This window comes from Stenella coeruleoalba (genome assembly GCF_951394435.1).
Source record: "Stenella coeruleoalba genome assembly, chromosome: 1".
In the NCBI taxonomy this organism is placed as follows: Eukaryota; Metazoa; Chordata; class Mammalia; order Artiodactyla; family Delphinidae; genus Stenella; species Stenella coeruleoalba.
This window is the reverse complement of record NC_137169.1, coordinates 81885055-81911838: the sequence shown is the minus strand read 5'-3', so window position 1 is coordinate 81911838 and position 26784 is coordinate 81885055. Positions and strand designations below refer to the sequence as shown.

The 26784-nt window shown below is 35.9% G+C and overlaps 1 protein-coding gene across 3 annotated transcripts in view; it reads right to left on the bottom strand.

The window, feature by feature from the left end:
- Window positions 1-26784, bottom strand: part of FNBP1L (formin binding protein 1 like) — a 120463-nt gene that overhangs the window by 30825 nt on the left and 62854 nt on the right. For all 3 annotated transcript variants that reach the window (XM_079934170.1, XM_079934168.1, XM_079934169.1), the window contains exons 2-5: window positions 21234-21349; window positions 6098-6151; window positions 4669-4816; window positions 3814-3876 (exon numbers count right to left, since the gene is read on the bottom strand). In XM_079934170.1, the coding sequence (XP_079790296.1) occupies window positions 3814-3876; window positions 4669-4816; window positions 6098-6151; window positions 21234-21349 (381 nt within the window). The remainder of the gene's footprint in view (window positions 1-3813; window positions 3877-4668; window positions 4817-6097; window positions 6152-21233; window positions 21350-26784) is intronic.

The window sequence follows — 26784 nt, the reverse complement described above, 5'->3', positions numbered from 1 at the left end:
CCTTTCTTTATAGTATCTTGTTCCTATTTCATGGATGTAATAACTTCTCTATTCCCTATGAAAATGTTAATAATATTTCTGGGTTTTGCTTGTTTTTGCTTTTTAATTTCTATTTCCTTTCACAGTCACTGTTTCTTCAAAGTTGCTTTTTTTTCTGCATACTAGTTTTTCTGCATACTCTGGTGTCTACATTAGATGTTTTTTTTTAAATGTCTGGGGATACCTGCCTATCTGCTCTTATTTTAAAAGCTAATTGGATTATGGCCTTTTCCTCTACAGTGATAAGGCCAGGCAGTTTCCTTGGAGAAACCATGGTGCCTGTATCTTTAAGTCTTTCCTCGCAAACTAATTAAATTCCACAGAAGAGACTCTTCCAATTTCTTGTCTGGAAAATATATGCCTTGCTACCTGTATTCTGAGAATTACTCAGAAGAAAGCACAGGATGTCAACATTTTCTATTTACCTAACCAGTTACAATGTCAATTTCTTGTCTTGAGGATTACAAAACTATTCAGATAGTGCAAACCTCATAACTACAAGGTCAAAAGGTTTAAATTTCTCACAGGATACTCCTTGACCTTCAGATAGAGACAAGGTTCTTCGCTACCTCCCTTGGCCAGTAGGCAGAGTTCCTGCCACCTTTTGCTAAAGGTTTAGTCCTTCAAAGAGTCAAACTTTATACAGGGATTTCAGTTCCAACTCTCCAAACATACAGAGCTAAAACCTAAACTTTGTCAGTGTGTGAGTACTAAACCCCAAGCCCTTAGCAAGGTCCTGTAAACCATACCCCAAAACCTCTAGAACCACTTTTCAAATGCCACTGTATCAGCTCACATAACTATTGCTCTGGCTTTTAGTTTACCCTTAGTTTCCAGGGTAAAAATTTTAAATGTACTTACTATTTTTATTAGTATGAGATATCAAATGAGATACATAAAATTTAGTCAAAGCATAAATATATCTGAATATACATAATATACAGAATGTCACTTTCCTGTGAAGATTAAAATTAAATTTCCACAGTTAATTCTCTGAAACTCAGTTCAGAGCTGTGTTTTCAAATTGAACAGCTATAGCTACTAATTTTGGTATAATTTGAGGCAACTCATACACAACAATACTTTTTTTTTTTTGCGGTACACTGGCCTCTCACTGCTGTGGCCTCTCCCGTTGTGGAGCACAGACTCCGGACGCGCAGGCTCAGCGGCCATGGCTCACGGGCCCAGCCGCTCCGCGGCATGTGGGATCTTCCCAGACCGGGGCACGAACCCGTGTCCCCTGCATCAGCAGGCGGCCTCTCAACCGCTGTGCCACCAGGGAAGCCCACAACAATACTTTTATATTAAGTGTCCTATTGTTTGTGAAAAAAAATCTACCTACTAATTTCCTTGCAACAGCAAAAGAATCATGAGTACAGTAATATTAAAAATACTCCTTCCCTGAAAGATATTATATCATTATACAATACAGGGATATACTCCAGAAAAGATTCTCCTTTCTTCATCCTTTGTGTCGCAGACTAATCAACAGCCACATCTACTCCCCTATTCTTTCTCAGAAGAGCCCACCTCCCTGTACGGAGGCTGAAAAGAGCTGATAACTTGCTTTACCAGCCTTCCCACAGCTGGGGCATGGTCAAGTAATCTAATCCTGTCAAAGGCACCCATGAAGAATTCTGCTGGGGTTTTCTGGGAAAGCTTTCCTTCCCTGGTAAGAGGAAACAGAAGAGAAATGCTTCCTCTCTCCTGCTTCTGCATGCAGCTGAATGAGGATGTGGTGCTTGGCTGCTTAAATCAACTGTTGACCATAAAGGGACAAGCCTGAGGGAAAAGGCCATGGACAAGACAGCAACGTGGACAGATAGAAAAAGCAGCCTTGGTGACATCACTGAGCTACTGACCAACTCTAGAACTGACCTGTTTCCGAGCTTTGTTCTTATAAACTCCTATGATCTGTTACTTGGAACCACCTGATAGACCTGCCATTTCTGATGCTTCAATCTTCTCAATCTCTGACCATTCCTTCAAAATCTTCTTCACAGGCTACTGTCTTCTGCCCTCAACTTAAATGTCAGTGGGGCCTATTTTGTTTATCCTGGGTTAATAACTGTCTTTAAAATTTTTTTTTCTCAATGTTCAATACTCTGTCACTAATTCAAGCTTTCTCTCCTAGTTCTTTAAATATCCTCTCAATTATTGCAAACATGTTAGGAATTTTACAATTTCGTTTTCTTGATTAGACATGAAGACATGGGACTATAAAAGGCATCCTGCACATATTTCCACATATTACACAGAAATTATATTTGTGTCTCTTTCTTACTAGACTGCAGGCTCCACAAAAACAAGACCATATCATATTTGCTTTTGCACCAGACTCAATACATGTTACAGATGCCTTCAATAAACATGAGTTGAGCTGAACTCACCTTTATTTCACAATATTGTTAACGCTTTAAAGAAATCTCTCCTACATTTTTTGATGCTTGTTTTTTATGACCCTTATGACTTTTGCTTAATAACTAACAATTGTTCTAAAGGTAAGTCAGCACATATCAACAGGAATGATTTGTGTCAACTCCAGTTTTTAAAGGGACCAATAACTCATGAGTGTAGGAGTCTGTTATTTTGTGCAAATGAAAGACACACATACATACACATTCATTGGGTGGCAGATACTAAGGATGCTAGTTAAGGCAATTTAAAATTTAATAAATGTAAACACTCCCTAGAAGTCTTTCTGAAACCAATTAGAAAGAAAATCAAAACAAAAATGAAAAGAGACTATTAATATACCTAAGAATTTTCAATCAGTACTGGTGATTAGAATCTTACATCAGTGACAGTTATATAGTAGAAATTTAATCTAAGCTTTTAATCCGTGCCTTTAAAAAAGAAAAGAAAAAAAGCTGAAAGCTGTACACGTATATGCATACTTTTTTTTTAAATCTCAGACTTGTCCTTTTTCCAACAACCACAAGCTAAATTGATTAACATGAAAAACTCCCTTCAGCATAATTTTCAAGGAATACAGTGTCCATCATAAAAGTATGCAGGGAAAGAGTAAACTGCTTGCTAACATGAGGGTTCAAGAAAGAATATTAACCTTATATGACAGCACATCATTTGGCATAACGTTTTAAGTAAAGAAGATAAAATGTTCCATGTAAACATCTTGGTTTTCAAATGACTGTATGCCAGGATATTTAAGAAAAACCACATTAATAAGTACCTTTGGAAAGTTTTTAAAGTAAATAATTATTACGCTTTTATAATTTTGCCCTATAAAGTACTTTATTTCCTACAGTACGATAGTCTATGACCAGCAGCCCAGTACTAGAAACACTCAATTATAGAATCACTGAACTGGAAGAAACATTTCATATAATCTAGTTCACTGTCTTCATTTTTCATTTGCTAAAACTGAAGTCAAGAAAAAATCAGGTGCTAAGGAAAAGGCAGAACTAGAATCTAGTTTCTCTTAGTCTCAGTCACATGGTCTTCTAGGATGTATCAATATTTCCTTATTACTTCTATCCTCTATCAATATTTTATAGTAACAATGGCAAAGTCAAAAAGAATCTTCCTAAATGTTTACAATTATCTGAAGATTATAGAATTGGTACAAGTACAGAACCATGTAGAAAAAAGGAAAACAGACAAAATGGTCTCATATTCTCTACTTACACCAACGTCAAATTACAAATAATACTACATTGAGAAATATTAAACTCAAATAGATATGAAGCATAAGAGCATTTAGAGCTAAATGCTACAAAATTTTATGTTAAACATGAAAACACTATAACTCACATTATCCATCTGTTTCCAGCACATGTCAAGGTATTGCTGGGCTTTTCGTCCCTCTTGAAGATGCTGAAGATCATAACAACAACCAAAAAAACAAACAAAACAAATTTTTAAATTACAATACCAATTAAAGCCTAAAATCCCCAAAAGGCTTTTCACTTAATTTTTTTTCAAGGTACTAATTCTGTAAACTTTATCAAGACTTAGGAATAGATTATTAGTAAGGCAAAAATTCTCTAAAATGCATTTTATAGACTATTACTTAAATATTTTAAATATAATCTTTAAGACAGATTAAAGATGTCTCTTGGAAAATACATGATTATCTAAATAGGGGTTGACAAAGTTTTCTATAAAGGGTCAAATAAACATTTTAGGCTTTGCAAACCACACGGTCTCTGTCTCTGTTACAAATATTCAACTCTGCTAATATAATGCAAAAGCAGCCACACACAATATATAAGTGAATGAGTGTGCGCCTGTTCCAATAAAACTTTATGGTCACTAAAATTTGAATTTCATATAATTTTCACATGTCATAAAATATTCTTTTTTTCATTTTCAACTATCTAAAAATGTAAAAACCATTCTTAGCTCATGGTAACTAGGAAACAAAAACAGGCAGTAAACTAGATTTGTCCCACTGGCTGGAATTTAGCAAACCTCAGTCTTAAATCCAAAAGGATCACAAATTAGCAAGAATGTCTTGAGATAATTTTAGCTAGAAGAAATTTAGAGAAATAGAAAACCAGTTTATGCTGTATGACTATACATTATTTTAAAAAGCAAAGTAATTACTTCATTTCTGTGAAAATATTTCATATACTATTATAACTGTATAAAAATGACAAGAATTACCATTTTTCTTTCAGTTTTCAGATCATGAGCATATCTCATTAATTCACCATAAACTCTGTGCGCCATTTCTTCTGCTACTACTTCTCGCTGTCCTGCATAGTCATTTAACTCGTTAAGGATGTTAAAAAAGGCTATACACGAAGTAAACCTGACAAAAACATATTAAAAATGGTGAAATTTATTTTTACTTTCATTATAAATGTTTTTGTGAGGTATAGATTGAGCCTGATACTTAACAAATTTTAACATATTCAACCTAAATCTCAGCTACTAGCTCTAAATTAACTTTGTATGAAAAGAATCCTGCTTAAGCTCAAGTTGTACATGTTTATATATCTTCGGGCAGTCTTAATTTATAAATAAAAGGATATTTGGGGTCAAAAAATAATAAGAATACTACCTGCAGGCTCTTTTAGCATACTGGAATCTCTTACGTTGCCAATTAACTGCCCTGAGCTTGGGAATGAACTTGGTTGGATTCCTAGGCTTGGCAGCTGAACCTATTACAGAGATGATATGCTTTCTCTAGAGGACAGAACCTGCCAATTATACCACTCAAATGCATCTCGATGGGTGATCTACAGAACAATTTTGCTATCAGCTCTGGATACAGCTGCCTGTATGCCTGCCCACATCCTGAATGCAATTGAAGTGCCGCTATGGTTGGCACCACAGAGGGGTAAGAAGGGGCAAAAATAAGGGTAAAAAGAATGTGTGTGGAGGGAAGGAGAGAAACAAAGAGAATCACTGTATTAAAATGTATAGATCTACTTGAATACACTGCCGGAACACTCTTACATAAGCTGAAGGTGGACAGCTCAGCTAGGACTCCATTAACACTAAACCTGAGAATCCTCTAACAACTGACAATTACACACAAAGTTGTTTTAAGTCTAGTCTCCTTTTGTTTCTGCATTTTACAACTATCCATGTATCCCCCTGTTTAAGAATGCCAAAAAGCTCACAGGCAAAGGTTTGCTCATAGGCAAACCTTTTATTCAGAGTTCCAAAATTACCCTGAAAACCTTATTCCTTTTCATTAATCCTTTAAACCAACCAGCCAAATTGTTTTACTACCTGTAAAAGTAAAAGCAAGAATCTAACAAGCTGACAGCTACAAAATAAAGTATGGAAAAAATACCCTTTTCTTCTGGAGACTACATCATTCAAGTGGAGTCCCAGTCCACCTATTACTTAGAAATCACACTTCAACTATTCTAAAAAGCTATTATCAAGCCCCCTGAAGTATGCAACCTCATAAGAAAAAACAGTAGTTTCCTCTTTCATAAACATTATGATTTTTTATTAAAATAAACTTTTAAAAATCTTTATAAAAAGCTAATGGCATAATATTTATTTTACTAAATAACAAAAATATAGGTCTTCTTTTAAACTTTAATATGCAACCGTAAATAGGTATATAATTTACCTTGGCTCTTCATCTTTGGTGGAACGTTTGGGACAGTACTTCTTAACCAGATTTCTATAGGAAGAAGATTTTTTAAAATTTACTAAAATACTGTTGTTGAAATTCAAATACTCTGAAAGTTTCCAATTTCATTATATCAAGAATTTAATGATGTAAAAAAATTAAGACAGCAACATGATTGCCTATTACCATCATAATAGACAATCATTACTTACATTTTCTCCTTAAAATACTGATTCCTGTAGAAAGAAATGTTATTTCTATGTTTATACGAGTGTAATAGTAACAATTTGGTTGATTATGCTATCAAACTAAAAAGAATTAAGAGGAAGAATAAAAAAAACAAAGTACTCAGTATATGAAACAAAGTACTCAGTATATGAAACGGAGTTATGGCAGAAAGACACGTATTTCAAGGAAATACTATCATTATTTTCTTTTGTAAATCAGGGATTATAATACTAACTAAGGTAAAATGTAAACAGATGCGGACCCACTACAGGATAAAAGAATAGTTCGTCAGTATCCTCTGTAACTCTACTTTTATATGAAAATCACTATGTGATCCTTAACCTTCTCTTTCTTTAGGCAAATGAATTAATTCCAATTGTAACTTTCTCTGCCTGTATCTATGTCCATTCTTGACAGTCTCGGACTAGAATGCTACCTCATTTCATCTTTGCAAAATCAGGGGCAGACAAGCACATGGACTCTGGAGTCAAACTGGACTACGTGGGTTTTGTGTGGCTTCTGTGTGACCTTGGGCAATTTACTCACACTCTTTGTGCCCAGTTTTCTATAAATGGTGATACACAGTACCTCTAACCCATAAGGTTATGAGAATTAAAGTAGACAATATTTGCAAAGCATTAACCACAGTCCTTTATACCACGCTCCTGAAAATATGATCCATGGACCAGTAAAGGTCCAGACTCCTCATTACCTATCCCACAACAAGCTAAGTACAGAAGTTGAGAGTAGTTTTATAAATGTTGAATCTAACAGTAAAAAAAAGTAGGGCCTGTATTTCATGTCTCCTTTTATGTCATTTTTTTCTAGCATTAAATTTTTATTGTATTTTATAAAAGCATCACTAGAAACTTTAAAAGAAACTAGTCCATCATCACAAATAATTTGAGATGTACTGGTTTAAACTATAATATCTATGGAAATCAGCAATTATGAGGTAACTGATTAACTTATTATGGTTATAACCACAGTCTCCAACCTATAAATGGGTTGCATGCTGGAAATTACTTTTAAAGTCAGTGATTTTCAACCATGAGTCCCTGAATTACTTTAAATAAAAACAAGTCAAACTTGGGCGAAGAACATTCCAAAGAGCAAGTAGTTTCAAATTCTGAACATAATTTTGTATATCAACATTTTAAGCATTGTTTAGAGTTATAGGCTATAATTGACATTTGTTGTCTATGCCTACCTGCATCACTCACTACACTTTTTTATTCTGTAACAGTTTGTAGCAGACATATTTCTGCTCATCAAAGAACCCTATTGGGCTTCCCTGGTGGTGCAGTGGTTGGGGGTCCGCCTGCCGATGCAGGGGACACGGGTTCATGCCCTGGTCCGGGAGGGTCCCACATGCCGCGGAGTGGCTGGGCCCGTGGGCCGTGGCCGCTGGGCCTGCGCGTCCGGAGCCTGTGCTCCGCAACGGGAGAGGCCGCAGCGGTGAGAGGCCCACGTACCGCAAAAAAAAATAAAGAAATAAAGATCCCTATTATTTCACACATTTTCCAGCACACTTGCAGTTAGGCAGAACCATGTGGCTAATTCTGTATATAATGGGCTGTTAGCTCTGTGTTAAGTACCAAGCTAAAGCATTATAGTTCATGCATAAACGTCTGGGCTTCTTCATTCCCTGATGAAGCAACTGTGGAGGCTTCATGTTAAGATCAAGGTGAAAACAGTATGGATTCTTGAGTTACCACATGGACTACTAGAGTTATCACCTAGCCTTGTGGCTGACTTTGCATGAGCAAGAAATAAGCTTTTGCTGCGTAAAGTCCCTGAGATTTGGGAGTTATTATTCTAGTACAGCCTAGCATAACCTAAACTACAGCTCCTCTATTGTCACGTCTACGTAATTGTGGTGGGTTGGTCACATATAACAGTCCAGAAACACTTATTTGATCCAGGCCCATTAATCCAGGCCAAAGTCAATGCTAAAATTTCTGTTGAAATTCTTGGTAAGATATGTTTTTTTCTTTTTTTTTAATTTTTATTTTATATTGGAGTATAGTTGATTAACAATGTTGTGTTAGTTTCAGGTGTACAGCAAAGTAATTCAGTTATACATATAAATATATCTATTCTTTTTCAAATTCTTTTCCCATTTAGGTTATCCCATTTAGGTTATTACAGAGTTCCCTGTGCTGCACAATAGGTCCTTGTTGTTCATCAACATGTTCTCTTTATGCTGAAGCTAAGTTGATAGGACACAATCCTGGAGGCCCCACGTGTAAAGAGCCTACTTGGGTATTAAATCAACAGAAAGGACAACAAAACCAAGAGAAAAAGAGAGAAATTCTTACTTTTCTGAGTACCCAGATCCCTAAACTTTTCAGTCAAATAAGCCATAAATTCCTTTCTCTGCTTAAACCAATATGACTTGGGCTTCTGACACTTGAAAGAATTATGACTACTACCACAGATATTAACACAAAAGTCTTAACGTACTCACAGCTTAAACACAGCATAAACAACACTAATTTGAACTCTAGCTTCTGGGAGGAAGAGCACAAATACCACAAGAGGGAAGGGGAAGAAGAAAGTAATATTACTTTTACCTTTTGAGCATGCACAGTTAATCCTCAGCAATTTTTTAAAATTTGTCTTGCCTCTCTTATGTAAAGTCACCCATCTATGGGAAGCTCTTCCCAAGCCCCAATAAAGCCCTCAGAAACCATATACAAACCACTAAGACTCCATCCAAGCCTACCCTGCCACTAGAAAAACTACAGCATGGTCCAAAATGTTCTTGTATTCCACTAAATCTAAACTTCTATTCTAGGAAAACATATGCCCTAGAAGAAGACACAACAAATTATTAATAGTACTCATTTCTAGGGAGAGGGGCTGGGAAGTGACTAAAGTTTAAATGTGTTACAGGGATCATATACTGTTTTTTAATTTAAAAACAAATTAATGATAAAAGCATACCCAAAGAATTTATCCCCTCAAAGCAGCTGATCTCAGTTGGGCCTTCTAAGAAAACAGTCTGAAGTCGGCAAAAATACACACCAAGGTGTGACTGGTTACTAAGTCCCACAAATCCTTGCTTTGAATTTTTAACGTAATATGCTTATTAGGTCAAATAAATCTCTGGCTTGTCTTAAATATGTAACTGTAAAACAGGCAGGTTCCTCCTAAACTAAAAATATTTTAGGCAATTCATCTCTCTCAAGAAATCTGCCCTTAGAACCCTCTTGCACTGCTGGTGGGAATGTAAATTGATACAGCCACTACGGAGAACAGTATGGAGGTTCCTTAAAAAACTAAAAATAGAACTACCATACGACCCAGTAATCCCATTACTGGGCATGTACCCTGAGAAAACCATAATTCACAAAGAGTCATGTACCACAATGTTCACTGCAGCTCTATTTACAACAGCCAGGACATGGAAGCAACCTAAGTGTCCATCGACAGATAAAGATGTGACACATATATACAATGGAATATTACTCAGCCATAAAAAGAAACAAAATTGAGTTATTTGTAGTGAGGTGGATGGACCTAGAGTCTGTCATACAGAGTGAAGTCAGAAAGAGAAAAACAAATACCGTATGCTAACACATATACATGGAATCTAAAAAAAAAAAAAAAGGTTCTGAAGAACCTAGGGGCAGGACAGGAATAAAGATGCAGACGTAGAGAATGGACTTGAGGACACGGGGAGGGGGAAGGGTAAGCTGGGATGAAGTGAGAGAGTGGCAGGGACATATATACACTACCAAATGTAAAATAGATAGCTAGTGGGAAGCAGCCGCATAGCACAGGGAGATCAGCTCAGTGCTTTGTGACCACCTAGAGGGATGGGATAGGGAGGGTGGGAGGGAGACGCAAGAGGGAGGAGATATGGTAATATATGTATATGTATACCTGATTCACTTTGTTATAAAGCAGAAACTAACACACCATTGTAAAGCAGTTATACTCCAATAAAGATGTTAAAAAAAAGAAGAAGAAATCTGCCCTTAGAACCCTCCTACACTGTTGGTGGGAATGTAACTGGTACAGCCACTACTGAGAACAGTGTGGAGGTTCCTTAAGAAACTAAAAATAGAGCTACCATATGATCCAGCAATCCCACTCCTGGGCATATACCGGAGAAAAACATGGTTCGAAAGGATACATGCACCCCAGTGTTCAATTGCAGCACTGTTTACAATAGCCAAGACATGGAAGCAATCTAAATATCCATTGACAGATTAGTGGATAAAGAAGATTTGGTACACATATACAACGGAATACTACTCAGCCATTAAAATGAATGAAATAACGCCAGTTGCAGCAACATGGATGGACCTGGAGATTATCATACTAAGTGAAGTAAATCAGACAGAGAAAGACAAATATCATATTATATTGCTTATATGCAGAATCTACAAAAAAGATACAAATGAACTTATTTACAAAACAGAAACAGACTCACAGACTTAAAGAACAAACTTATAGTTATCTATAGTTATCTGGGGCGGGGGAGGGGAAAGGTGAGGGGGAGGGATAGACTGGGAGTTTGGGATTGACATGTACACACTGCTGTATTGAAAATAAATATCCAACAAGGACCTATTGTCTCAGCTCAGTACTCTGTAATAACCTAAATAGAAAAAGAATTTGAAAAAGAATAGATACATGTATATGTATAATGGAATCACTTTGCTATACATCTGAAGCTAATACAACATTGTTAATCAAACTATACTCCAATATAAAATAAATATTAAAAAAAAAAAAGAAAAAGAAATCTGCCCTTAGTGTCAGTTTCCCTAGGCTACTGTTTTTGAAATTTTCCTCTCTTCTAAGTCCAGAGATTCTCCAAGTAACCAATTATGATAGCAGTTTTTATATGTAAGACATGTTTTGAATAGCATGTTATGAATCAGGAATTAATTAAAACCAAGTTTTATACAGATACAATACATATTATAGAAATTATAATGGATGTCATAGATAAGCTAATACTTTGTTTTGATGTGTGTGTGTTTCATCCATGTTTTCTAAGAACCTTAGGATCATGCACCATGGATACAGAGGAATTAACACTCTTCCTTCAGTAGCCTGAGAAGGCTTCTAAATGTAATGGGTTTCTCCAAATATTATAGTATTCTCTATATATCCTAATTGTATATGTGATATTAAATATATCATACTACTTAATTTATATTTAAATTGCTGATTTTAATATTTTTTACCCATTCTAGTTTTGTCAGGTTTATATGAGTTTTAGTGAAAATTATAAAGTATTCCAAATAATTTCTCAAAACTTTAATTCATTTTTATTTAAACTACATTTTACAGTTAAATGATGAGGTACAAGATACCTCAAAAAGTTTTAAGCAGAAAATCACCTCTATACGTTTTCAATCTTTCAACATTTGAGAGGCTCTGAGCTCTAATTACTGTTTAACAGGTGATCAATACCATATTTATTTGTAAAATGGGACACAAATCATACTATGGCAGAAGGGTAGTATTAGATATCTGAGACTGACTAGTATCCCTTTTCTTAATTGCTGTCCCTATATCTAACGGTTAACATGCTTAGGAATTACCAGATTAAGACAAACGGCCCTATTTGTGGGCCTCAGCTAAGTGATCCAGAGATAGAAAACTGAATCTGGCTGGGCCAAAGAGTTCTCTTACTGGAATTTTTAAGTGTTTGTACCTGATACAGCTTTGAGATCAGTACAAGAGCTGAATCTCTGAGACATAAAACTGAATGTTGGTGAGTATATTTCCTGCCATGTGGAGAAAAAAGGCCAGTCTGCACTGAAAGAATGAAGCCAACACATAAAAAGAAGCCCAAAAAGGAGCGGGAGGGGGGGGGGCGGGGAGGAGGGAAGGAGGGAGGGAGGGAGGGAGGAAGACAACAAAGGTCTCTGGCTGTGTTTCAGATCCTGACTTTTTTTCCCCCTGTGACCTAGCTGCATCCCAGGACTTCCAGCAGCTGAACTGTTCAACCTCTTCTTGAGCTCAAGTTAAAAAATCAATTTAAAAAAATCAAATTAATAAAAGATATCAATAAATAAATCAATAAATATCTCTTCTCAATAAATTTACCATTAAACAAAGTAGCTCACTGGGGTTTCCAACACTTACAGACACAAATCTTTCCTTATAGTAGAAAACTGAATGTAAAAGATATCCACATACAAAAGAATGAAGCTGTACCCCTACCTTACAACCATATAAAAACATTAACTCAAAATGGGTCAAAGATCTAAACGTAAGAGCTAAAACTATAAAACTCTTAGAAGAAAACATAGGGAAAAGTTTTACAACATTGGATTTGGCAATGATTTCTTGGATATGACACCAAAAGCACAGACAACAAATGAAAAAATACATAAACCAAACATCAAAATTTAAAACTTTGTGCATCAAAGGTCATGATCAACAGAGTGAAAAGGCAACTGTGGAATGGCAGAAAGGATCTGCAAGTCATATATCGGATAAGAGGTTACAATCCAGACTGTATAGAGAACACCTAAAACGCAATAATAAAAAAACAAACAATCCAACTTAAAAAATCGGCAAAGAATTTGAATAGCATTTCTCCAAAGATATACAAACGGCCAGCCAAGCATATGAAAAAATACTCAGTGTCACTAATCATTAGGGAAGTGCAAATCAGAGCCACAATGAGATTTCTTACACCCATCGGAATGGCTACTGTCAAGAAAAAAGAAACAAAGAAAACACCCAGAAAATATTAAGCGTTGGCAAGGATGTGGAGAAATTAGAACCCTTGTGCATTGCTGGTAGGGATGCAAAATAGATCAGCCACTGCAGAAAATAGTATGGTAGTCCTCAAAAAAATTAAACATAGAATTACCATAAGATCTAGCAATTCCTCTTGTAGGTATATAGCCAAAGAATTGAAAGCAGGGACTCAGATATTTGGACACCATGTTCATAAAATCATTACTCACAATATGGAAAAGGTGGAAGAACCCCAAATGTTCATCAACAGATGAATGGATAAACAAAGTGTGGTATTATCTGTACAATGGAATAATATTCAACCTTAAAAAGGAAGGAAATTCTGATACATTTCCCAACATGGATAAACCCTTACAACATTATGTTAAGTAAAATAAACCAGTCAAAAAAAAAATACTGTATGATTTCACTTATGCAGTACCTAGAGTAGTCAATTTCACAGACACAGAAAGTATTAATAGAATTGCCAGAGCCTAGGGGAAGGGGAAAATGGGGAGTTGTTTGATAGGCAGAGTTTCAGTTGTTCAAGATGAGTAAGTTCTAGGAATTGGTCACAGAGCAGTACCAATATACTTAATATACATATTTATATTTCAGCTTGAGATAGAGCTGAAATACACACTTAAAAATGATTAAGAGAGTAAATTTCACGTTAGGTACATTTTACCACAATTTTTAAAAATTGAATGTAAAAAAGTGATTACTACAAGTAGTATTAGACAAATTCTGAATACTGCATTTGTTTTTTTAAGGGACATGCTTCATTCTCATTATACCTCTACTGGTGGTAAATGGCGAAATAGACCGATAACAAGAAGAAATAAGAGGACTTAAGTATTTATGCCTGAAAGACCTAGAAGAAAAACCAAACAAGCTTCAATGGATGTGAAGGTAAACAAAGTATTTCATTTCTTAAAAATGCCAGTTCCTAATTTTGCTTGATCTTTAGCCTGTCAAGGATACACAGTATCTAAAATGTGAAGGGGACTATACATTTATGGTATCAGCTTCATAGTCTATACCCAAAGAATATATTCAACAATTCATTGCTATTTAGGATGTGATAGGCATAACAATGTGATCTCTAATCAACCTGCAAATCTTCCAGAAGAATATTTTCAGGCATGTTCAAGACAGAAAAGAGGAAAATTATTTTATTGCTCAATTTAGACTGAGGAAGGAGCAGATTGGCACAGACTTAAGTATTATACTTTTCGGAGAAATTTTGTTCTGCAAGTTGATAACTTCTGTTTTCCTTCTAAATATTAGATTCTTAAAGCAGAACTATATAACACAGTCCTAGCTTCAAGTCAGCAGCTTAATCTATCTGATTTGCCTATATTTTAAACCTAGAGGATGACGAAAACATTTTGTCTCATTTCAGACACTCCTACACAATTCAAATGGCTAAACAAATAACTCAGAAATAAACCTATTAAAGGCATTATGAAAGAGCTAAGAGATTAAGTGATCTATATAGCCAACATCATTGACAACCTTCTTATTTCTTTATAGTTGTTTAAACAAGATCTTTAAATCCTTTTCACTGGAAAGCTCACTATCAAAATGTTTACCATAACTGGGTTGAACTTATTTTCTTTCTTAAGACCTTTATGTTTTACTTGTTAGGTTCTGCTTCATTTTTTAAGGAAAACAGTTTAATATAAAAATCAGGAATAGGCTTCATGATTCTTGTTAAGGTGATGAGCTTGAATTTCTTGACTAGTAAAGCAGTAGAGTTCATTGATTGAATCATTCCACAAAAGTTTACTGCTGTATGCTGACTACAGGGCAAGTACTCTACAGGTCTTAGAAATAGGACAACAAAGATCAACAAACTCTTGTGAAGATTAAATGAGATTGCATCCTACATAAACTGAAAATAACAAACAACCCTATTGCTGCAAATGTAGGTTAGTAGTCTGGTGGATAATTAAGTTGAGGGTTGGGGGCATCTTTTAGGTATAACAGAATGAACTGAGATAACATTAGAGCTCCACGGCACACAAAAAGTACAAGGATAGGAGCAGAAAAATGCCAATGATCGAAAAACAAACAGCTAGAAAACTGAAAACAAAAATAAATTTTTTAAAAATTTAAAAAAACAAATGAAAAACAAAAAAACCAAACAGCTAAAATATTGTAATGATAAGTATATGAAGTCCAAATCAAACATATCAAGAAAATACACTTATATTACATTAAAAAAAAGGTTCTCCAATTGTCATGCTATTTCCTCTCCTCTGATAAACCACCAAAAGAAAATAGCTAATAGAGTTAAGGAGAATATTACAGGCAAAGAAGCAGAGAGAACTAACATTATGCTATCCCTAGCTCCAATTTATAATAGGTTATAGGAATAATAAAAGTAAAAAGCATTTATCTTAAATTCTCATAATTAAATTTTTAAACTTCCTTAATGACAAGTACATTTTCTTAAAAGGAAGGACTTCTAAAATGTTAACCTTTTATTTTAACCTGTTCTTATCTTTATGGAAAAAGATACAACTAGCCCTAAATTTATGAAGTACATAATTTAATTTATATTTAATTAAATTTCTATAATTTAATTGTTTATAATTAATTGTTACATTATAAACAGATGTGTTAGTTGGAAAGAGTATGTTATGTAGTTTTTAGATAATTTATTATTGTCCCTAGTAAAATACCTTAGAAACCCAAAGATGTCTCAATGGCACTAGGTACTGGTGATAGAAAAATATCCTCTTCAATGAGAATTAGTCATTCTCCCTATGCTGAGAGGCAGCACCAAGTACTCAGACTCTGCAGCCAGATTTGAGCCAGCTAGCTCTTTCTTCACCTCTCTGTAACTCAGTTTCTTAATGTATAAAGTAATACCAACATCTCATTGGGTTTTTATGAAAATGAAATAAATTATAAGATGTGTAAAAGCACTGAGAATAGTGCTGGCACATTAAATGCTATGTTAAGTGTTAAGTAAATACCAAAAAGTGCTTGTTCTGTGCCAGAGACCATTCTAGAAGTTAGGAATAAGCACTGCACAGAACAAACAAGAATCTTTTTCCTTTGTGGAGTTTATCTTTTATTAGGGAGACTATTTTCTAGAATTAAGAGGCAAAAACTATTTAGCCAGTAAGTCATCTGGATACAGGCACCTAGATATGTACCAGGCAGGCTCAGGAACTACCAGAGACTGACAAGAATGAAAGAGTTCCCACAAGATCCATTCTATGAAGAAAATTAATATAGGGAATAGTTGCTCCTGCTTGTATCCAGATGCCAGTCTTAGGGTTTACTACATTAAGCAGTTTGATCAAAAACTCAGGGGAGACCAAAGAGTCACAAGTTAAACAATGGCCAACCAAAGAATAAAAGTAATCTCTACTTTCCACAAGTCAGTACAAAGATGAGCTCCCTAGGTTCTTCGGAGACTAAACAGTGGGATAGGAATAGAAAATTCTGATAAAGAGACATGAGAAAATAAAGACTAAATAGAAAATAGAAACTGGTTTTATTTGCATTATTCTATATCTAAGCCTATTCTAAATATTTGGGACAGCTCTTAGTAGAGCAATCTCTTCACATTGATGTATATGACATAAACTCTAGTATGGATAGAAAGCAGTACACGGTCAAAGGTTCACCATATAGTTAGAGATCCTAATTTCTAAACTAAAGTGAAACACAGGTCATTCAATTATTTATGCATTCAACTTACATTCACTCAGCTCTAGAGGTACCAGCTATGTTGCCAGGGTTGGCAAGGTACAGAAATAAAAATAAGATCCAAGAAATTTGGAGAGATTTCTGTTCTGGTTAAGGTAAGAGTAAGTTTTAGGCTTCCCATTGTCCAATCTATTTCTCTCCCAGTACCACGCTGTCACGATTGAGCCAAAAAGGAATGATCTGGGGTGGAAGTAGGGGAATATAATTTCATGCAGCAATCTCTATGATAGAATTTAATGCTGTAATTATTTTTACTAGAAAAAAATGGTACATACTATTATGTATATAGAGCTTCTTTTTTCACTTAAGAAAATTTAGTCAATCTCTGTCATACAAATACAATATTATAAATTTATCAGAAGAATGACTGATTTCAGTTTTTTATGTCCACAAACAAAAAACATTCTACCAAGTGATTCAAAGTCCCACTTATTATCCATGGATAATGGATAATGGACATGGACCATTAGTCCCACTTATTATCCATGGATAATGGACATGGTTCAATTGTTTTTTGTTTTTTATACAGCAGGTTCTTATTAGTTATCCATTTTATACATATTAGTGTATACATGTCAATGCCAATCTCCCAATTCAACACACCACCAGCACCACCCCCTGCCACTTTCCCCCCTTGGTGTCCATACGTTTGTTCTCTACATCTGTGTCTCTATTTCTGCCCTGCAAACCGGTTCATCTGTACCATTTTTCTAGGTTCCACATATATGCATTTATATACGGTATTTGTTTTTCTCTTTCTGAATTACTTCACTCTGTATGAGTCTCTAGATCCAGCCGTGTCTCTACAAATGACCCAATTTCGTTCCTTTTTATGGCTGAGTAATATTCCATTTTATATATATATATATATATATATATATATATATATATATATACACACACACACACACACACACACACACATCTTCTTTATCCATTCATCTGTCAATGGGCTCAACTGTTTATAACTATGTCTCCAAACATGATTAGATGCTTTATTTTTTTTTATTCCTGTCCTCAAACCACTACCAAAAATGAAGCAATACCAAACTAAAATAAAATTAAACCAAAGCCATCAAAACAGAAGACAGAGAATAAACTAGGAGTGCCAAAATTATACTGCAAATTAAATTTATGCAAATAAAAAATATATATTTACAAAAAACATATTGCAAAATTTAATCCTGCAATATATTTGAAATGTAAATGTTTAATATAGTTGAATATAGTTGTTTTTCAGGAGACAAAAGAGCTGCCTCACTATGAAAAGAAACTGTCCTCTGCAGTAGCAAAAACAGGAGGGAGTCAACCAAAAGAATTTTTCCCATTAAAGAAGAAATAAACAAGGTACACTTCTTCCCTTTGGACAAAACAGATACTATAAAGAGTAGCTGATAATCCAGTCATTTACTAAGCATTCATCCAAAGCAGCAAATCTCAATGTAGAGAAAGGGAAGGGAGTAGATGGTTTTCAAGTTACACAAGCCTCCTCCCAACTTTTCCTTATTGGAATTCCTCAACACCTTCCAATAATCCTGCTCTTGCTGAGAATCACTGCAAGTGAGAGCCACTGTTAGGATGAACATGTACTAAATTTCTTTAGTCTGCTGGGACAGAAAAAAGATGCACATCACTTAACCTGAGCGTCTGTACATGACAAAACCTACTTTCTCACTATAAAATTATATTTTCATATCATGGAATTGTGGGTTCTAGCCACTCCTGCTTCAAAGAAGTGGTGTTAAAATCTCTTTTTGCAAGTTAAGTGAAAATTATAACCGTTATTATCAGTCACAAAACAGAAAGGCAAACAAGTGTGCCATTTGATTAGAGTCCTGTTACTCCGGTAAAACCTTGGCCATCCTGAAACTCTTGAGGCCCAAGTTATTTTGGACAATTAAACATTGCAGAATGCTGAAGGTTTACCTTATAAATTACCAATTTTTATTCTATAATTTGTGATAGGATTCTTTTGAAATATACCATCTTCTTTGCTTAAGATTACACAATTGTTGAAAAGACTTCAATAATTAAAAAATACAAGTAAAAAGTGTAAGTTCCTTCCCTTCTCATCCCCCCACTCTCATTCCTCAGAGGTAACCAGTGTAAAACAATTTGGGGTGTACCCTTTTAGACCTCTTCAGAATACATACAAATTTTACACATAGCTATATACTCAAGCTCAAGTAAGCAAGGAGGTCTTGCTGTACATTCAGTTCTGCAACTTGCTTTCTACACTGACAGACTGAGTAGCCTTTTAAATATGCTGCTACACCTGACTTTTTCAAATTGCATATTCCACAGTATTTTTCATGATTGCCTTACTGACAGGTACCTTTAGTCTGGAAACAATTTTTTCATCTGTTGTTTGCAATCTTTTAATCTTTTCTTTATTATTTGGCACTTCACACTGCCATAACATCACTGTACTGTCTGTAGCATTTTCTTTCTTCACTTCTATTGGAATACTTAGAAACCAGAAAACTTTAATGTGCTAGAGTTGAGATCAAATTATAAAGTAAATGAGGGAAATTTTTCATTGTTTACACATGAATACATTTTTTTATTGTTATTTTAACTTTTCAGAGGTCCTTAACGCTTCCAGATTCCTGAACGGTAAAGTTCCCAAGTCAAAACTTTTGGACAGGTAAAATATCATCACAATTATTATTAATATACTAGGTTCCCTGTTTATATTTTCATACAGAAATTCCTTGGTTTAAAAAAAACATAGGAAGCAAATGGATCATGAAATCAGCATGATGCTACTATTTCAAAAGATGTCATATTAGTAGTATGTATATCATTATAAACATAAGTAACCTATTCATCATACTAGTCTATTGCATCCCTACACCCAGTCAGCTCCTTGCATAAACTGCTATAAATGGTGGACATATGTGGTTTATCACTCAAATATCCCCCTTCCTTCTGTGATCCACTACCTTAAATTTCTTTTGGGCACCTATCCCTCCCCCAACCATTAGCTAAAAATCAATCTAATATTCTCATTTCGGTGAATTGTTCAGGATAAGCATATAATCTAACCAGGGCCAGCAAGACAAAAGGAGACTTTTGCTGGGATTTCTGGAGAAAAGAAGTTGATACACACTTGTACTCTGCTCTCCTTCCATCTTCTTCCTCTCCCTTTCACTTTCTTCTTTCCCCCTTTCCTTCCCTCTCTTCTCCCCCAAATGCACAAAAGAGAAGACCATCATTCTTCCCCAGGATCTGGGGGTATGAAGATACGAAATCTAGAGCTATGGGGGTAAAAAGGATGGTACTGAATGAAATCTGAGGATAAAAGCAACAAGGGGAAGCAGAGCCAAGAAATGGCGCCTAGACACATTTGACCCATTAGTCAAAATATGTCTACAGACTTTTCACTCATGTGTGCCTTGTGGGTTGTATTTTTCTGTTACTATGCAATATAAAGAATCCTAACCCCTACAGCTAGAACCTTATATTGTTGTCTAGTCTTCAAGCTTCAAACACCATTTTTATTGAATACGTTGCAGCAAAACTACTTGTCAGGTTGTGGTCTAACGACGATTTTCTGCTTAAACAAAATCTTAAGACAAATTCCATTTGAGATTAAAATTTTCCCTTTAAAACTTTTATCTCCTAACACATATTCCAAAATCACTTTCATCAGTAATATCTATCTATCTATCTCTTTATTTATGGCCGCGTTGGGTCTTCATTGCTGTGTGTGGATTTTTCTCTAGTTGCGGAGAGCGGGGGCTACTCTTCGTTGTGGTTCACGGGCTTCTCATTGCGGTGGCTTCTTTTGTTGCAGAGCACAGGCTCTAGGTACATAGGCATCAGCAGTTGTGGCTCGCGAGTGCTAGAGCACAGGCTCATCAGCAGTTGTGGCTCGCGAGCTCTAGAGCACAGGCTCAGTAGTTTTGGTGCACGGGCTTAGTTGCTCCACAGCATGTGGGATCTTCCCGGACCAGGGATCGAACCAGTGTCCCCTGCACTGGCAGGCGGATTCTTAACCACTGTGCCACCAGGAAGTCCCTATATATCTAGTTTTTGACAGAAACTCAGCTCATCACACTCACTTTCTAAGTGTTCGAAACTCTAAAGAAATGAGAAACTGGAGAACTCTTCAACGTTTTGCAAAGATTACTAAAGCAAAAGGTTACAGGGGAATAAAACTGTAAAGCACAGAATACCCAGGTATTTCTTTTTCCTGGAATATTGCTTCCTGATTTTATGACTTTAAGTATCTTTCTGGAATGAAAGCTACTCATGATCTAGCTAGCCAATATTCCTTCTGATACTAGGCAATGATTTAATTAAGTTAGTCATTAAAACAAACCAGTTAGCTAATTCAATCTAACTCTGATGACAAACACAGAATTTAACCTCTGGTATATCACATTTATCTAACATCCAACTATTTAAACATGTAATTTCATTTCTGAGAACTGAAAAAAAAAATGTAACTTACCTCAATTGTTTTGCATAGTTCTGTTCAATTTCTATCCTCTCTTTAACAAATTTGGCGTATCTTTCCAAGAAGTCAATTCCCCATTGTGTATGCTTGTCTAAGCTGTCGAACTGATCCTAGAAAAGGAAGGTAAAATCACACTGAAAAGTCTAAAATTTTATTCACAAATATCTTAACCAGCTTCTGTCCAGGCGATGAGGTATGAAAAGAGAAACTTAGGCTCTTCTGCTGGTCCCCACCAATCCCATCCTTTAAGGCCTAGACAGAAATAGGTTCTTCAGCATAGATCATGCTATTTTTATGCCTGAGTATCTTTACACATGTGGTTCCCCCTGGCTGCAACACTCTCCACAGATCATCTCCTTTCAATTAACTCTTTATTCCTCCTTTGAGATTCAGTTCAGGCATTATGTCCTACAGAAAATGAGGCACTATGTCCTACAGAAAATGGCCCTAAAAATCTCAGACTGGGCTAAGTGGTCTTTCTCTAACTCCCCAAGGTTCCCTATAAATTACTGTCTGTTCACTTGCAATACTATATTGAGAGCAGAAGCCATGTATTATTCTACTCTGAACTCCTAAGGCACAAGCACTATGCCTGGCACCACAGCAGGCTCTCAGTGAAGAATAATTTGAACAGAATCAAATAAACTTGGGTTCAGATTCTGGGCTCTGCATGTTTACCATATATTTTGACCTTGGGCAAGTTACCAAGGCTCTTTATACTCTTTCCATCTTAAAATGGGAGTCCCATCACGTACCTCAGTAGGATTATACTGATGTCATAAAGTGTTATACAGTGCAGTAAACATGATACTAACACATAAAAATCACTGTCCTGAAAGGCTCTTTGCCTTCAAAAGATATCCCCTTCTACCTGAAAAACCACCATTTCCTATTCTTCAAGAATAATCTCCATATTGGCTAATAACTTGGTGCTCTCTACATCTCCCATATCAAAAATCTGTAATTCTGGCAAAATATTCAGATATCATCCCTTTCTATATCTCTAGTTGTTTTATTTTTCCAAATCATCCATGGCTTAATCACATGTGCTATTTACAAATGAATCATCTCAAAATCTTTGCCTTTTATCTCTTTCCCTACCTTAAATCATTATAAAATTCTACCCATAAAGGTAAAGTCTATCTAAACAGAGATAGAATTCATCTAGCTATCATAGTTTGGTATTACTACTCTAATTCTATTCTTTCATGCATCTTTTTCATTATTATTTGGCTACCAAAGTAGATTTGAAAACAGCAAGAGAATGCACTGCTCAGTAAACTTAATTGGTGTATTAGTAATATTTCCCATTATAAATTGGAATTCTATTTCAAATTGAAAAACGCTCAACAACAACAACAAAACATTCCAGAAAAAGAATAGTCTAAAGCTGAAACAATCATCCTTCATTTTCCAAAATGCTTCAAAGCCTTCTTCCCATCATCCTCTTCATCAAATTTTATATTAAACTTCCTTTATCTTCTAGATGAAATCTCCAAAAATTTTTATTATATACCCTAATCAGTAAAAATTCTGAACAAATACCCCTATATGTATATTTGTCTATAAATTATATATATACTATTCTATTATGTTATTATGAAATCCACAAAAATAGAAATTTTAAAAAGGAATGAAAATGAAATAAACATCATTTTAAATAGCTTTTTGAAACTTATTTAACAAACAAACAAAAGCCCTGGGGCCATAACTTTTTAAAATATTAACAATTTTAGTGAGAGCAATGAATTCAGCATGCTTCATTACTTCTAAAATCTTGGTTTAATACTTAATGGCAAAGCAATCTGAAAGCCTTGGTTCTAAACTGGAACATTTAGATTTAGTGGTTGTCACAGCTGGGGAAACAAATGACACCTCACAAAGATATAAGATTAAAAGGTCTAAATGGAAAAAGTCCACTGTTGACTATACCTTCCAATTCCTTTTTATGCAAAAATTTGGCTTAATCAGAAAACACTGCATCTTTATATTTTAACAATAATTTCAGTGAAGTTTTAAACTCTGCTGAAACTGACTGTAATATGATTTTATGTGTCAATTTGGCTGGGCCACACTGCCCAGATATTTGGTCAAATATTATCAGATGTTTCTGTGAAGGTGTTTTGGAATGAGATAATATTTAAATTGCTTAATTTGGAATATGTAAAGCACATTACCCTTCATAATGTGGGTGGGCCTCATTCAATCAGTTAAAGGACTTACTAGAACAAAAACTGATCTACCTCCTTCAAGAAAAATGCTGCCAGTAGGCTGCCAACAGACTGTCTTTGGGCTAGAACTGCAACTCTTCCCTGGGCCTACCTTGCAGAGTTTGGACTTGTCAAGCCTCCAAAATCATGTGACCCAATTACTTATAAATCAATTCTCTCTCTCTCTCTCTCTCTCTCTCTCTCTCTCTCTCTCTCTCTCTCTCTCTCTCTCTCACACACACACACACACACACACACACACATCCTTGGTTCACACTGACTTTAAAACAAGCAATAAATTTCTTTTAATGTTTTAAGTGTGCAGATACAGTAGTTGCAGGTGACATCATTTTTAGCAACAAAATTCTACAATGATGAATGCATTTCCAAACATTCATCATCAAAATTCTTTTTCCATAGCTCAAGTTTCTTTGGAAAAGTAACTATACATTCACTACTAAAGTTTCCCTTTTATCTTGAAAAACCAGATTTTCTCAAAAGTACCTGCTAGGAAAGCATATTACTAACAGCCACTTATTAAACATCAACAAATTAGAAACAACAGGAGATGAACAGCAAACCTGTGTGAAACAAAGTTTTTCAATAGTCCCTCACCATTTCATTTGGAAATACTGTAAAAAGTCTACTATATTTCAAAGGTATTATTTTTATAAAATTAACCATAATAAAAATATGCTGTAATATTCTGTGGACTTCTCACGTTAATTTCCTTTGCTTACCTATAAATGATGAAGTGAATAAATTGCAACCATATCCCAATTTCCTTTTTAAAGGAAATTATTAATGCACTGCTTTATCAGTGGTTATTACATGGTTTTTTCATAAAACACTGTTCAAGTCACTTCCTTTTGAGAATAAATCTTCAACACATCTTTCCTTTAGTGGTTCACAAAAACAGTACTTCAAAATATAATTCATTATCAAAACAGAATCTAGCAAACGTTGTAAGCTGAGATATTAGAAATATGTGTACTATAATAAACTGTATAGCAAATTTTCAGCATATAATTTTTCTTAAAATATATTTCTTTACTCAACAAACAGTATTTGTTGAGATCATTAGTTAGTCACCATGTTGTTTTACACATATCACCATTTTTACCACAAAAGGAAAAGTAAGGACATTTTTAATAGCATGCTTTTTTTTTTTTCCCCACACCACGATGGTACGGGATCTTAGTTCCCCGACCAGGCACTGAACCTGGGCCCTGGGAGTGAAAGTGCAGAGTCCTAATCACTGGACACGAGGGAATTCCCAGCATGCTGTCTTTTACCATTAACTCTGAAATTTCAAGAGGATTCCAGTCAGTCAGGTTTACTGCAGCATTATTCATAATAAGCAAAAGTTGGAAACCACATGTCCATCAACAGATGAACGGATAAACAAAATGTAGTGTATACGTACAATGGAATATTACTCAGCCTTAAAAGGATATTCTGACACATACTACAAAATGGATGAATCTTGAAGATATTATGCTAAGTGAAATAATCTAGACACAAAAGGACAACTACTGAATGACCTCATTTATGTGAAGTACCTAAAGCAGTCAAATGCATATAGACAGAAAGTAGAAGGTGGTTGGTTCCCAGGGGCTAAGGGCAGGGAAGAATGGGGAGTTACTGTTTAATGGGTAGTTTCCATTTGGGAAGATGAAAAAAGTTCTGGAGACGGATGGTGGTGATGACTGCACAACACTGGGAGTATACTTAAAGCCAACAAACTGTACGCTTGAAACGGTAAACGTAATGTTACCTATATTTTACTACAATGAAAAATATTTGTCAATAAATTCAAGGAAATTTAGTACAGTCTTCACTGGTTATCACATGATTTTAAGCATCACTTTTAAAAAAAGAGCAGAGGTCAGGGTGGCCAAGGTGCCAGAGTAGGAAGGCCCTGAGCTCACCTCCTCCCAAGGGCACACCAAAATTACAACTATTTACAGAGCAACTATTGATGAAAAAGACCAAAAGACTAGCAGAAAAGATCTACCACTAAAGATATAAAGAAGGAGCCATAATGAGACAAGTAGGAGGAGCAGAGATGCAGTACAGTCAAGACCCATAGCCCCAAGTGGACCCACTTGGATATATAGGAGAATAATTACAACTGCAAAAGTTCTGGCCAAGGAGCCCCACATTGGGATCCCCAGCCCAGGTGTCCTGCACCAGAAATATAAGCATCCAGAACGTTCGGCTTTGAAGGCCAGTGGGGCTTACTTTCAGAGAACCAGAGAGCTGAGGGAAATAGAGAAACATCCACTCTTAAAGGATGCACACAAAATCTCACACATTCCGGGACCCAAGGCAGAAGCAGTAATTTGAAAGGAGCCCAGGTCAGAACCTACTGTTAATGTTGGAGAGACTCCTAGAGGGGTAGGAGGCAACTGGAGCTCACCCTAGGGACATAGACAATGGCAGAAGCAATTTAGGGGAGCTCGTTCTACCATGAAGACATTGGTGCTGGCAAGTGACATTTTGAATCCTCCCTCTAGCTTATTAGCAGGGACCTGACCCTGCCCAACACCCTCTCAGCACCAGTACTGGGATGCTTCAAGCCAAGCAGCCAGCCAGGCAGGGATACAGTCCCACCTAACAGCAGGCTGACACCAGCCCCGAGAAACCTTGGATCCAGCCCCAAACACAAGCAGGCCAGCACCAACTTTGCAACACTTCAGACCCTGCAGCCAGCCATGTCAGGAACAGTCCCCACACACCAGCAGGCAGACAATAGATCTGGAACCCCAGCCCCACAAGCACCCACGTGAGAACCTAGCTCCACCCACCAGTGGGCCAACACTAGCCCTGGGACCACCCAGGGCTCTGCAGCCAGAAGCCTCATTATCCAGCTCCACCCACCAGTGGTCGGCAGTCTCTGCACAAGGCAGGGCCTGGCAACCAACCAGACCAAAGGCAAACCATGCCTACCAGACCACCCAGAGTCGTCAGCCCACCAAAACAGAGGGACCCACACAGCCCATATAGTGTTTACCACTGGAGCATACAGCTCTGGTGACCAGAGGAAAGTGTGCTGCTGGGATGCACTGAATGTATCCTACAAAAGGCCACATCTCCAAGGTTAGGAAGTGTAACCAACTTACCAAACACACAGAAATAGAAACAGTAAGTTAGTCAAAATGAGGCAAGAGAGGAGTATTTTCCAAATGAAAGAATGAGATAAAACCCCAGAATAAGAACTAATTGAAGTTGAGATACGCAATCTAGCTAATAGAGTTCAAGGTAATTATGACAAAGATGTTCAAAGAAATTGGAATAATAATGGACAAAGAGAATGAGAAGTTAGAGGTTCT